At 30.1% G+C, this 12,888-nt stretch overlaps 3 protein-coding genes and 1 non-coding gene across 6 annotated transcripts; all 4 read left to right on the plus strand.

Moving 5' to 3' along the window:
- Nucleotides 1-223: 223 nt before the first annotated feature.
- Nucleotides 224-5,273, plus strand: LOC552792 (nanchung). 3 transcript variants are annotated; one of them, XM_625167.6, is made up of 15 exons: nt 225-377; nt 756-1,053; nt 1,123-1,301; nt 1,372-1,459; nt 1,519-1,695; nt 1,799-1,988; nt 2,073-2,226; nt 2,285-2,539; nt 2,617-3,167; nt 3,273-3,438; nt 3,517-3,778; nt 4,452-4,633; nt 4,712-4,828; nt 4,906-5,031; nt 5,103-5,272. In XM_625167.6, the coding sequence occupies exons 2-15, from the start codon at nt 963-965 to the stop codon at nt 5,226-5,228; spliced, it is 2,664 nt and encodes an 887-aa protein (XP_625170.3). In that variant the 5' UTR covers nt 225-377; nt 756-962; the 3' UTR covers nt 5,229-5,272. The 3 variants fall into 3 exon arrangements, with proteins under 3 accessions (XP_026295867.1, XP_625170.3, XP_026295868.1); XM_026440082.1 differs by having other exon boundaries at nt 224-377; nt 2,617-3,438; nt 5,103-5,273; XM_026440083.1 differs by lacking the exon at nt 225-377 and having other exon boundaries at nt 539-1,053; nt 2,617-3,438; nt 5,103-5,273.
- Nucleotides 299-372, plus strand: TRNAT-AGU. The gene has a single exon. It is a non-coding gene; the product is annotated as a tRNA-Thr (tRNA).
- On the plus strand, nt 5,269-6,466 carry LOC102655592 (coiled-coil domain-containing protein 103). The gene is made up of 3 exons (XM_006567178.3): nt 5,269-5,672; nt 5,750-6,015; nt 6,100-6,466. The coding sequence occupies exons 1-3, from the start codon at nt 5,520-5,522 to the stop codon at nt 6,398-6,400; spliced, it is 720 nt and encodes a 239-aa protein (XP_006567241.2). The 5' UTR covers nt 5,269-5,519; the 3' UTR covers nt 6,401-6,466.
- A 141-nt stretch (nt 6,467-6,607) lies between these two features.
- LOC413138 (probable phospholipid-transporting ATPase IIA) lies at nt 6,608-12,686 on the plus strand. The gene is made up of 13 exons (XM_006567179.3): nt 6,608-7,462; nt 8,482-8,626; nt 8,711-8,983; nt 9,066-9,308; nt 9,417-9,605; nt 9,693-10,276; nt 10,334-10,750; nt 10,827-10,992; nt 11,090-11,468; nt 11,545-11,785; nt 11,888-12,054; nt 12,151-12,354; nt 12,442-12,686. Exons 1-13 carry the CDS (start codon nt 7,254-7,256, stop codon nt 12,573-12,575), a joined length of 3,351 nt encoding a protein of 1,116 aa, XP_006567242.1. The 5' UTR covers nt 6,608-7,253; the 3' UTR covers nt 12,576-12,686.
- The last annotated feature ends 202 nt before the right edge of the window (nt 12,687-12,888 follow it).

A 12,888-nucleotide genomic window follows, 5' to 3' on the forward strand; every position in this document is an offset into this window, starting at 1 on the left:
TTGTATATATATAGGAATAAGTCATTTTTTTAAAGAAATATTTAATATTAAATTGAAATTTTTAGTTAAATTTATAAATAAGTTATACGAATTATACTGATTCATTTTATGGTAATAAGAATTGTAATTTATGTTTATATATCACATCTATATATAAAGATCCTTTCTGGTGATATAATATTATTTAAGAAATATTAATATTTAATAAATTATCGATAATTTATTTTATATTAACATTATTAAACATCATTATCTATATGCACTGAAATATATTCTTTGAGAACTTTAGAATCAACTTGGCGCCGTGGCTTAGTTGGTTAAAGCGCCTGTCTAGTAAACAGGAGATCGAGGGTTCGAATCCCTCCGGGGCCTACGAGGTATTTTTACTTATTTACATATCATTTTACTTTTTTTTCTTTCTATAATTTTCAATAATCTTATTTCTATATTTATATACGTAAAATATTTCAATAATGATTTCCAATTAATATTAAAATTAACAATAAAAGGAATAAGAGATCCACTTGATTCTTATTTCTTTCCTTTCCATCTATTTTTTTCAGGCATTGAGAATTTTATTCCCGGTTGCGATAGATACGCTTATTATAGATTAGATTTCGAATATCAAAAAACGAGAGGATATCCTTTAAAGAAAATTCGATAAAGTTTTTTAATGAATCGGTTAATAATCCGATTTTGCTTTGCAGAATTTTTCAAAAGAGATTAATTTCCGGTTCCCCAATTTTTGGTTTCAGAGATAAAACCAATTTTCGACAAGTGTGTATCGTTACGCCTTGCAGAATAATCATTTTGCGTGATCGATATGAAGAATGTAATGCCATGGCAACGCAATAGCAGAGAATGGTATGAGCATTAAAATCGCATCGATCACTCGAATCATTCGTCATCACCGTGCTGGTATCAAAGATCGTGTGTCCTTCTAACAATAAAAAGACAAGGAGATGGGAAATACGGAAAGCAACGTAGCCAGCGGAGTGAAGAAACAGACGGACGCATCGTCCATTTTGCTTTACAAATTGGTCGACTTGAAAGGTAAATAAAGAATGAAGAAAAAAAAAAGTATTTGTTACATACTTATAAATATTAATTTTCCTTTTTCAGGTGGTGGCCTATTGGTGGATATGATGAAAAGGGCAACGCAAACTAAACAGTACGCGGAATTGGACCATGCCCTGAGAACAAAAGTAGAGCCATATTTATATAACAAGGGTAAAGGTAAATGGATCCCGATCGAGAAATTGGTTTTGCTGAGAAACAAAGATCGTCCAAAGCACAAAATGGTAGAGTAACAATGCTTGCAAATAAGTGATCAATTAATCAATGGAGTCACGCAAAATTTCTCGTGCACAGCTTCCACCGTTGCGAGCTATGGAAAATCCGGCCGATTACGACATAGACAAAGATATGGGCGAAGACGAGGTGGACGAGACGAAAATAGGTAAAATATGATCAAGAAACGGAGAAATTAACGATGAAAAAAAACTATTTAACCAACAGATAAAAGCAAGTACAGATTAGTGTGCTGGAGCTTGAGCGAGAGAGGAGCGGTCGGTGAAACGATTCTACATTTGTGCATGCTACACGCAACTGCTATTCACATCGATTTGGCTAAACGTTTGCTACGTTTTTATCCCAAGCTTATCAACGATGTGTACATAAGCGACGAGTATTATGGTTGGTGATGAAAACGAATGTGAACAAATCTCTTTCTTCCCCTTTTCTTTTCTTTTTCTTTTCTTTCCTTTTTTTTTTTTATCTTTCGATCAATTTTTATCAGGCGAGAGCGCGTTACACATCGCGATTGTAAACGAGGACCCGTCAATGGTAAAATTCCTTTTGGATAGCGGTGCGGACGTGCACGAGAGATGCATAGGAAACTTTATGTGTCCAGAGGATCAAAAAGCGTCGAGGGCGGACAGTCTTGATCACGAATGGGTTTGCGTAACTCCGGAAACCAATTACAACGGGTAAAGAAGAAGAAGTCTCGACTGGAATACGAATGAACACGAATATCATTATTTCCTTTCTTTCTTTCTGATCAATGCAAATAGGTACGTTTACTGGGGCGAGTATCCTTTAAATTTTGCTGCGTGCCTGGGACAGGAAGAGTGTTACAGATTGATACTCGCAAGGGGAGCCGACCCCGACAAGCAAGATACGAACGGAAATACCGTTTTACACATGTTGGTCATTTACGAAAAATTGGTAAGGATTCGTCGAACAAATAAATAAATAAACGTAAACGAACGTGTTTCCACGTAAGGCCACGTTCGACATGGCGTACGAGGTGGGAGCATCGTTGGCCATCAGGAATGCCCAACACTTAACGCCCTTGACATTGTCGGCGAAATTGGCGAAGATCGAGATGTTTTTCCACATTTTAAACATCGAGCGAGAGATTTATTGGCAGATCGGAAGCATAACGTGCGCAGCTTATCCTCTCTCGCAAGTCGACACCATCGATGTCGACACGGGAAGCATTAGTCATAATTCCGCTCTAAATCTGGTCGTATTCGGCGTGAGTTGAAACATTTAATTTTATCCTCAATTTCTATTTATATCCATCCGAAAAATCTTACATATACACATGTACAGGAAAAAGATGAGCATTTGGAATTGATGGACGGAATCCTGGTCGATCTGTTGAACGCCAAATGGAACACGTTCGTCAAATTTCGCTTTTACCGCCAATTTTTCCTCTTTTGCTTCTACTTCGTCCTGTCGTTGATCAGTTTCACCCTTCGACCCGGCCCAGCAACAACATCGTCCGTATCCAATCCTCAGATCACGTCCACCGAATTGCCCACAATTCCCCCAAAAATGGATCCACCCGTCCACAATTCCGATCTCCCCCTCCTCCTTGACAAAATTCTTTCCACCGCTCTCGTCTCGAAAAGGTATCCTTGGAATTTGACGAGAACGCGTCTCGACAAGCTGAAGCTCGATATCGTGGAGAACTTGACATCCGCTTTGAGCGATATGCTCGGGACATACCGAAACGAGATCAAATTGTTTAACCGTTCTGACAAAACGTCCATCTACTCGTCTAGAAACGACGCTAAACCGATCGACGAGACTGTCCTCCGGATAAATTCGACGATCCTGTTCAACGGCGATGGGATATCGTTTACCAGCAAGTACAATTGGTACGTTTTGAAATTACCTCTTCTGACAAATCTTCAAATTGATCGCCAGGTAGAAAAGATTTTTTTTCCTTCCTATTTTTCAAAATCGCTTGTTTCAAACGTTAGGTGGAACAATCTTACAGAGGAATGCAGACTCATGCATCTAGATACGTTATCGACAAAGATTAGATTGACTGCCGAGGTATTAATGGAAATTGCGGCCACTCTTTATATTTTTGCAGCATTGCGCGAAGCCAGATTTCTAGGTCTTAATATGTTTATAGAAAATCTAGTAAGGCGCATGTGAATCTAATGGCGATATGTATAAAATGTAAATAATTTAAGGAAAAGGATTATTTTATTCATTTAGATGACCGCACCGTCCAGAGTGATGTTCCTCTTCTCATGCTGTATATTGTTAACCTTCCCGTTTCTAAGATTGATCTGCGCCGACGAAATTGAAGATATGTTAGCCGTGGTCGTCATGCTCACCACGGCACCGTATTTTCTATTCTTCTGCAGAGGTTTCAAAACGGTCGGCCCATTCGTCGTGATGATTTACAGAATGATCATGGGCGATCTGCTACGTTTCGTCTCCATTTACTTGGTCTTCGTGATGGGATTTTCCCAAGGTAAAAAATATCCCAAGATAGAGAAATTTTAATCCAAAATTCTTGAACATTCTCCCCTCAATTGCGACTTATCGATACGTTTAAATCGTTCCATTCTGTTATTTTCTTCTTCTCTTATTTTCTATCAATCCTCTCCTCTCCAAAGTGAGAAACTTTTATAATATACGATAACAGAGAATGCTTTTGGACGATGGATCACGGATAAAAATAAACTTACGATCGATTCGTAAGAGTAAACCGATCGATTAAATTAATACCCACGAGTAAACATGTCGATGACGTTCCTTCCTTTTTTTCTTCTGGATAATCAAAATGTATAACGACCAGGCAGACGATACGATACACAAGTTTGCCTTATGACTTAATCGCTCGCCTAGTTTACTACATCACAAATGACATTGACACATATTGTTGCATTGAAATATCTTCCATTCTAAAACATAACATGTTATTTACATTAGGCATCTTGCCAATCTAATTATCTTATATATACATATGTATACATATATTTACAAATACATATCACATAGCTGTTTATTTCATTATGTAACTTAAGTATTTTGAAACATATATCCAAACATTGTCTTGTATTTCTTTCTAATTCGATATATATATATATATATATATAAAATTATTTTTTCTTCTATCTTTTTTTTTTCTCTTCTTTTTTCAGCATACTACATTATATTTTTATCTTTCGATAATCCAAACACACCGGAAGGAGTAGACGATTCGATGAGCAATCCGATGCCATCACCAATAGAAAGTATAATGGCGATGTTTCTTATGAGCATGACAAACTTTGGAGATTATTATGGTGCTTTTGAAAGAACGCAACACGAGATGGAAGCCAAAGTGGATAAATAATATTTGTCTCAAAATTATTCCTTTCAAACATTCGATATAAATATATATAAATTCATTTTATTGCAGTTCTTATTTGTAGTTTACATGGCTATCGTTGCTATATTATTGGTAAATATGTTAATTGCCATGATGGGGAATACATATCAGAAAATTGCAGAAACGAGAAATGAATGGCAAAGACAAGTATGTTTTTCCTCCTTTCCCTTATTTTTCAATGATTGTTTTATGTAATCATAATTTTGTTGCAATTAATATTACAGTGGGCACGCATAGTTTTAGTAGTTGAAAGAGGAGTGAGCCCTGATGAAAGACTTAAAAAATTAATGGATTATTCTCAACCAATGTCTGATGGTCGAAGAGCATTGGTACTTCGATTGAATCAATCGGTAAAAAATAACGAAAATTATAATAATTTTCAATAAATAAATAGAATAAAATATATATTTTTTTTTTTTAGGAAGAGGACAAAGAAGAAATGAAGGAAATTCTAGAGATGAAAAGAACTCATGATAAATTATACAAAAGAAGACAGAGCAAAACAATGAAAAAGATTTTAACATCAGAAGATAATGTTATTTTATAATATTATTATTTATATTTTGCAAATATATTGATACATCGATATAAAAGCTAATATCTTAATAAATCTTATGATTATAATTTGTCTTTAAATTTTATTACTTAATTTTATTCAAACAAAACATGTATTGATACAACAACATAATCCATATCCATAGCAACTCACTATAGCAACTATTTATAATAGATAATGATTATTTATTACCTTAAGTTTCTCGTTTCATCGTGTATCATCATATCCAGTTGTATTGTCTCAAAAATTAAATACCTTCAAAACTTTGAATATCTGTGATAAATGAGCAAATTAAGATTGCCCATAGATTACAAAAATATGCAATTAGAACTCTTAGAGGCTCTTAAAGAAGATGAATTATACAAATTACAAAATGATGCTAAAATTAGAGCAGTGGAACAAAATGTACCTACATATGAAGATTTCAGACAAATGGTAGTAATATGTTTAGAAAAATATTGTTATCTATCGATATGGAATAATTTCAACTGCATCATAAATTTTTTTATCAGGTAAATGCTGCTCATTTGAAACCTTTAAAACACTCCGATATTAAATATGAGGTAAAGAAATTATGGAATCCTATTATTTGTACCAATGATTCAAATATGATGCCATTTAACAATCCGGAAGAAGATCAGTCTAAAGATCGTCTAAAATTAAAAGAGAATGAAAATATTTTTAAAAATGAAATACCCATTACATATGATCAGTTTATACAATTTTGGAAAACGATCAAAGAATATAAAGAAAAGTTTAATTATCTTAAAATTTTAAGGTAAATTATTTGTTTAATTAAATCGAAAAATTAAAAAAAGAAAAGTTATTTAATCTATTATTATTTATTTCAATATTATTTCAGACATAACTTACGAGAGAAAATTTTTTACACAGAAATTCCTCCAACATTATTTGTCGAATTAATAGACATATGCTTACAAAATGTTTCGGATGTGAATAATATTGAGTTCATTGTTGATATTTTATGCATTTTGAGTAAATGTAATCGATTTTACTTGACAATCAATTTTATGAAACAAAACGAAAAAGAAATGTGTGCACAACTTTTCCACGATTTATTTAAAAATGGAGAATACCAAAATGAAGAATTTAAGGATACAATAAAAAAATTAGCGTTACATTATGAAGTTGTACTTGAATAATAAATATTATAATGATTAATCTATATACAAAATCTATAAAATAAAATATAAAATATTATTTATAGAATATAGAAAAAATTAAGACTTGTTATAATTTAAGACTTGTTAAATTTATAATTTTAGATTTGAAAAACGTAAAATTTCAAATCATGCAAGCATGCGTCCAAAGAAGCATGTCAAACGAATCACGTGATTATCGAGTACTTAACATGGCCGCACCCATTGTAAAAGTTCGAGATATCGCGTTGATTAATGATTAGTTTAAGAATAAGCTGAAATTCCGTCAAATTTGAATTTATTCTTGTTTTAAATTGAAATGATTCGAAAGTTTAATATACAATGGTATTGTCGTTGTTTGAAAAATTTTTCGCGATGTATACATGTACGTACGTGGAAAGAAGAACATTGGGCATGTATGCACGTATATCGCATGTATGCTCGTTTTTCGTAAATAAACAAGATCAGTAAATCAATCGATAAAATGTCAATTGACAGTGTCATTTTAAATATTGTTATTGAAAAATTAAAAAATAAATATAAAATGTTAATTATCAAAAATCACGATTCTATTTAAATAAAACAAGGTACAAAAATCACGTACGTACCTGTAGCGTACGGTATATTTAGATAGTGTAATGCTTTAATATTATGATACATATATATAATGTTACGTGAAAATTATGTGTAATATATTTTGTCATTGAAAGAAAGATGTATAGATGAATATATAAAAATATGTATGTATGTTGTTTGCTTTTATAAATGTACGTATATGATTTACATATATCACATATTACATATGCTGCATATGTAATATACCATAAAGATAATAATAATTGTGTATTCGTGGTAAATGGAAAAGAAAATTTATCGAGTGATTAGTCAAAAAAATATGCGGTTAGAAGAAATGCCATTACGTTTAAGCTCGGATGAGCGAGATTTTGAAATGGATGAAGAAACTGACTATCTTCTCCAACCTTCTGAAGATAGTATACGACTTTTAACTTCACGAAGACGACGAATAAATAATTTTTCTGTATTCCTCAGGAGTTGCTTTTGCGGGTAAGTTATAGATTCGATAATGAATCATTGAAAAAAATCGAATAAAAATAAATATGATATTCAATGAAAATAAGTCTATAATCCTCTAGTGGTAATTCTTTAATGGTAGCCAACATAACAAATAATAAAAATTCATGGATATTACGTCAAAATATTAATATTCAAAATACAAAGATGAATTTTTGAAATAATAACATATGATAATATTAAAAATAAAATAATATATAATAACATTACTTGAAAATTGATTTTTAATACATATATTATAATTAATTGAGAGAAATGAAAATAATTTTTATAATAAAATTAAATTTATTATTAAAATTAAATAATTAAAAATATAATTTCGCAAAAATTTTATTTTTAATAAGAAATATTTAAGAAATGCGGAAATTATATTAAATAAAACATATAATGTAAGTCACTGTAGTAAATTAGTGAATTCATCTTATAAGTTCGTATTTCATGGATGTTATGATGTCACAACAGAGTTGTGTTAAATATCGAAGAATACTTTTTAGACAGTGTTATTTTAACAAGAAGCTAATATAAGTGTTTCTTTATATGATTTGTAATAAAGAAATATCTAAATGGAGACACAAAGCAATGTTATAAGGCTATCAAAAGAAGATATTCCGTTAATATCTAAACCGCGGAATGACAACTCGTGGACAAGGTGACGTACATTTTACTCCTCCAAAAAATTTCGATTTCTATGTAATCTTTTAATTTCTTTGCAAGAACTTGTTAAATAATTCAATACATATTGCTGATTATTTCCATGATGTTTAGCTGGATTTCAATACAGTAACTATATTATATATATTCCATGTTTTATATTTATTTAATTAACGCGTTTCTCTTCATTTGCGATCATTATAATTATTATGGTTATATTTATGGTTATATTATGGATATATTTTAATAAAGAATTTTAATAAATAAACGAAGATTTGATACTATATTTTTTTCTTTCTGTGTCTACTGTATTTGTATGTATTATTATTGTATAATTTTAGATGTTGCACCTGGATGTGGAGAAGATGTTGCAGAGAACGTGAATTAAGAGCCAGGGTTATTCAAATTGGTCAACAAATGCATGAAAAATTTCCTACTAATGTCATCAGAAACCAAAAATATAATATTGTCACATTTTTACCTCTGGTAAGGAATATTGTAGATTATGTCATTAAATATATATATATATATATATATAAAATAAGAATATTAAATGATTTTATCTTTTAGGTTCTTTTCCAACAATTCAAATTTTTTCTAAATTTATATTTTTTGCTTATGGCCATATCACAATTCATACCAGATATACGAATAGGATATTTATATACATATTGGGGACCTTTATGTTTTGTGTTAACTGTTACAATTTGTCGAGAAGCAATTGATGATTTTAGACGATACAAAAGAGATAAAGAAGTCAATGCCCAAAAATATTATAGATTAGTAAAAGGTTTTGATACTCCAGAATTAGTACCAAGTTCTAAATTGCGAGTGGGTGATTTGGTAAGAAAATGAAAATATAATTAAATAAAAATAAAAACAGAAATAAAAATAGAATATTTATTTTTTTTATTTTTTGTTCAAGGTTATTGTAGAAAAAGGTCAAAGAGTTCCAGCTGATTTGGTTCTTTTACGAACCACAGAAAAATCTGGTGCATGCTTTGTGAGAACTGATCAATTAGATGGAGAAACAGATTGGAAATTACGATTAGCTGTACCAGCTACACAAAAGTTAGAAAATAATTCTCAACTGTTCGATATAAAAGCTAGCATATATGTTGAGAAACCACAAAAAGATATTCACAGTTTTATTGGAACATTTACAAGGGTAAAATTTGAAATATTCAATTATTTTATTTTAAATATTTACAACAATATAATAAATGTAATAAATATGTGCAATAAATATATATAATAATTATATTACAATTTATAGTATGATGGATATAGCAGTGAAGAAAGTTTAGGTGTGGATAATACTTTATGGGCTAATACAGCAATTGCATCAGGTTCAGCTCTTGGTGTTGTAGTTTATACTGGACAAGAAACTAGATCTCTCATGAATCATTCTGCACCACGATCGAAAGTTGGTTTATTAGATCAGGAAATAAATCAATTGACAAAAGTAATTTATAATCATAAAAATATCTAATTTATAATTTATAATTCAATTTATAAAATATATATTATTGAATGAATTTTAACTTTATAGGTTTTATTTTGTGCTGTAATTGGATTAGCATTAGTAATGATGTCTTTAAAAGGATTTAATGGACCATGGTATCGTTATATGTTTCGTTTTGTTTTATTATTTTCTTATATAATACCAATCAGTTTAAGAGTAAATTTAGATATGGGGAAAGCTTTTTATGCTTGGTGTATACAAAGAGATAAGGAAATTGCTGGAACTGTTGTCAGAACTACTACTATTCCGGAAGAACTTGGACGTATTTCATATTTATTAAGTGACAAGACTGGCACATTGACACAGAATAAAATGGTTTTCAAAAAATTACATTTGGGTATGATATCTTATGGTCAAGAAACGTTTGATGAAGTTATGACCGTATTACAAACATGTTATGCAAATTCTGAAACTTCACCGGTAAAACCATCAACATCTATACATAGTGGAAAAGTAAGAAGATCTGAAAGTACTAGAATATATGATGCAGTTCATGCTTTGGCATTATGTCACAATGTAACACCAGTTTATGATGAAATAACTAAATCAGCTAATTTGGATACAATGAGCGTACAGACAGCAGAAACAGGAGATTCTGGTTCTATTCAAAGGTAATTTTGAAAGATAATTAGTCCACATGATATGTATTTAAATTATTTTTATTTCAGTCAAACTGAAGCAGATCAACATTATTATGTACCAGAACAAAAACGTAATTATCAGGCTTCTAGTCCAGATGAAGTAGCATTAGTTAAATGGACGGAAGAGATGGGATTAGCATTAGTGAAACGCGATTTAAATTTCATGCAATTAAAAGCTCCAAATGGCAAAATTTTGAACTATACAATCTTACAAATATTTCCATTTACATCAGAAACCAAACGGATGGGAATAATAGTGAAAGAAGAATCTAGTTCTGAAATAGTATTTTATTTAAAAGGTGCAGATGTAGTAATGTCCGGAATAGTACAATATAATGATTGGCTTGAAGAAGAATGTGGTAATATGGCTAGAGAAGGTTTAAGAACTTTAGTTGTTGCAAAAAAGAATTTAACAGAAGAACAGTATCTTGATTTTGAAGCAAGGTAAAAAATTTTCATGTGTAGTTGTAAAATGATTAAAAATAATAAATCAGTTACACAAGAGATATTTTTCTTTTAGATATAATTCAGCAAGAATGAGCGTCAGTGATCGTGTTTCAAGAGTTGCTGCAGTTGTAGAAAGTTTAGAACGAGAAATGGAATTATTATGTGTAACTGGTGTTGAAGATAGATTACAAGATAGAGTAAGACCTACATTGGAATTATTAAGAAATGCTGGTATTAAGGTATAATTTATCTTGAATTTATACTATATATAAAATTAAATTTTTTTTTTTATTCATTTTAATTGTAAAATTACAATATTTTTCTTGTAATTTTTAGATTTGGATGTTAACAGGTGACAAATTAGAAACAGCAACTTGTATAGCAAAATCTTCGCGTTTAGTTTCACGGACACAAAGCCTTCATGTTTTTAAATCAGTGGTAACTCGTACAGATGCGCATTTGGAATTAAATACGTTTCGTAAAAAACAAGATTGTGCCTTAGTCATCAGTGGAGATTCTTTAGAGGTATGCTTACAATATTATGAACAAGAATTTTTGGAACTAGCATGCGGTTCACCGGCTGTTGTTTGCTGTCGATGTTCACCCACGCAAAAAGCGGAAGTTGTAAGTCTTATTCAAAGACATACTGGCAAGAGAACTGCAGCTGTCGGTGACGGGGGAAATGATGTATCAATGATACAAGCAGCAGATGCTGGTAAATATCATTATGTTTTTATATTCAAATGAATTTCTCTGTTCAACTGTTTCTCAAACTCAATGTACATTTTCAGGTATAGGTCTTGAAGGTCTTGAAGGAAGACAAGCTTCTTTGGCTGCAGATTTTTCCATTTCTCAGTTTAGTCATTTGGCTAATCTTTTGTTAGTTCACGGACGTCGAAGCTACAAACGTTCTGCTGCTTTAAGTCAATTTGTTATTCATCGAGGTTTAATTATTTCTACTATGCAAGCTGTGTTTTCTGCTGTCTTTTATTTATCATCTGTATCATTATATCAAGGATTTTTAATGGTTGGGTAAGAAAAATTAATTGATTTCAAAATTTATTAAATATGAATAATTAATAATTTATAATTCTAACATATCTTAATCTTAATTAAATCTTTATAATTTTTTAGTTATGGAACAATATATACGATGTTTCCCGTATTTTCTTTGGTACTAGATAAAGATGTATCGGGAAAAATTGCTCTTACTTACCCAGAACTTTATAAAGAACTTAGTAAGGGCCGATCATTGTCCTATAAGACATTCTTTATGTGGATTTTAATAAGTATATATCAAGGTAAATAAATTAACAGATTAATAAATAATAAATCCACTCTTAATTAATAATTTTAAATTTTCCATCAATATATTAATTTTTTAAATCATCTTTTAGGAGGTGTTATAATGTATGGCGCACTCATTATGTTTGAAGATGAATTTATTCATATAGTGGCCATAAGTTTTACAGCACTCGTCTTGACGGAATTAATAATGGTAGCTTTAACTATTAGAACATGGCATCATATTATGATACTTGCAGAGATTTTCTCATTGGCACTTTATTTATTATCTCTAGTCGTTCTCAAAGATTATTTTGGTGCGTATAATTAATATATGTTTGCAAAAAATAAGGAATAAGTTCATTAAAGAAATTTAATCACTCTTTTTTTTAATTATAATACAGATGCCGAATTTATCAAGACTACCGATTTTCTGTGGAAAGTATTACTTATAACTTTAATTTCTTGTATGCCATTATATATCTTGAAATTTTTACGAAAAAAATTTTCACCTCCTAGTTACACCAAATTATCTTAAATTTTACATAATATTGTCACTTTAAATAATAAAAATAACATATATGAAATGTTGACAAAATTTTGAATTGAAAAAGTAGTAAAATTTTTTTTGAAATTAATTAACTATTTCTAATTCAAGCTTTGCTAGTGCAAAATAGATAAATTTGCATTTCGTAAGATTCTTCAGTATTTTTTCAATTTTTTTACAAACGATAAAAAAAATTGTATAACAATATTAAAAATAATTTTTAACAAAATATTAATTTATAATTTATAATTTCTTTTGTTTTAAATACATAATATTAAATATTTTATTATATCATTAGAACAGA

Source organism: Apis mellifera, linkage group LG4 (assembly GCF_003254395.2).
Source record: "Apis mellifera strain DH4 linkage group LG4, Amel_HAv3.1, whole genome shotgun sequence".
In the NCBI taxonomy this organism is placed as follows: domain Eukaryota; kingdom Metazoa; phylum Arthropoda; class Insecta; order Hymenoptera; family Apidae; genus Apis; species Apis mellifera.

Bases quoted from the DNA above. Each gene is read 5' to 3' on its own strand.
- LOC552792 (XM_026440082.1), top strand. From the start codon at position 963: ATGGGAAATACGGAAAGCAACGTAGCCAGCGGAGTGAAGAAACAGACG. The intron at 2,540-2,616 runs GTGAGTTGAAAC...ACACATGTACAG, and splicing joins TAAATCTGGTCGTATTCGGC to GAAAAAGATGAGCATTTGGA. The intron at 3,439-3,516 runs GTAAGGCGCATG...TTATTCATTTAG, and splicing joins ATATGTTTATAGAAAATCTA to ATGACCGCACCGTCCAGAGT.
- LOC102655592 (XM_006567178.3), top strand. From the start codon at position 5,520: ATGAGCAAATTAAGATTGCCCATAGATTACAAAAATATGCAATTAGAA. The intron at 5,673-5,749 runs GTAGTAATATGT...TTTTTTTATCAG, and splicing joins ATGAAGATTTCAGACAAATG to GTAAATGCTGCTCATTTGAA. The intron at 6,016-6,099 runs GTAAATTATTTG...ATATTATTTCAG, and splicing joins AATTATCTTAAAATTTTAAG to ACATAACTTACGAGAGAAAA.
- LOC413138 (XM_006567179.3), top strand. From the start codon at position 7,254: ATGGAAAAGAAAATTTATCGAGTGATTAGTCAAAAAAATATGCGGTTA. The intron at 7,463-8,481 runs GTAAGTTATAGA...GTATAATTTTAG, and splicing joins CTCAGGAGTTGCTTTTGCGG to ATGTTGCACCTGGATGTGGA. The intron at 11,786-11,887 runs GTAAGAAAAATT...ATAATTTTTTAG, and splicing joins CAAGGATTTTTAATGGTTGG to TTATGGAACAATATATACGA.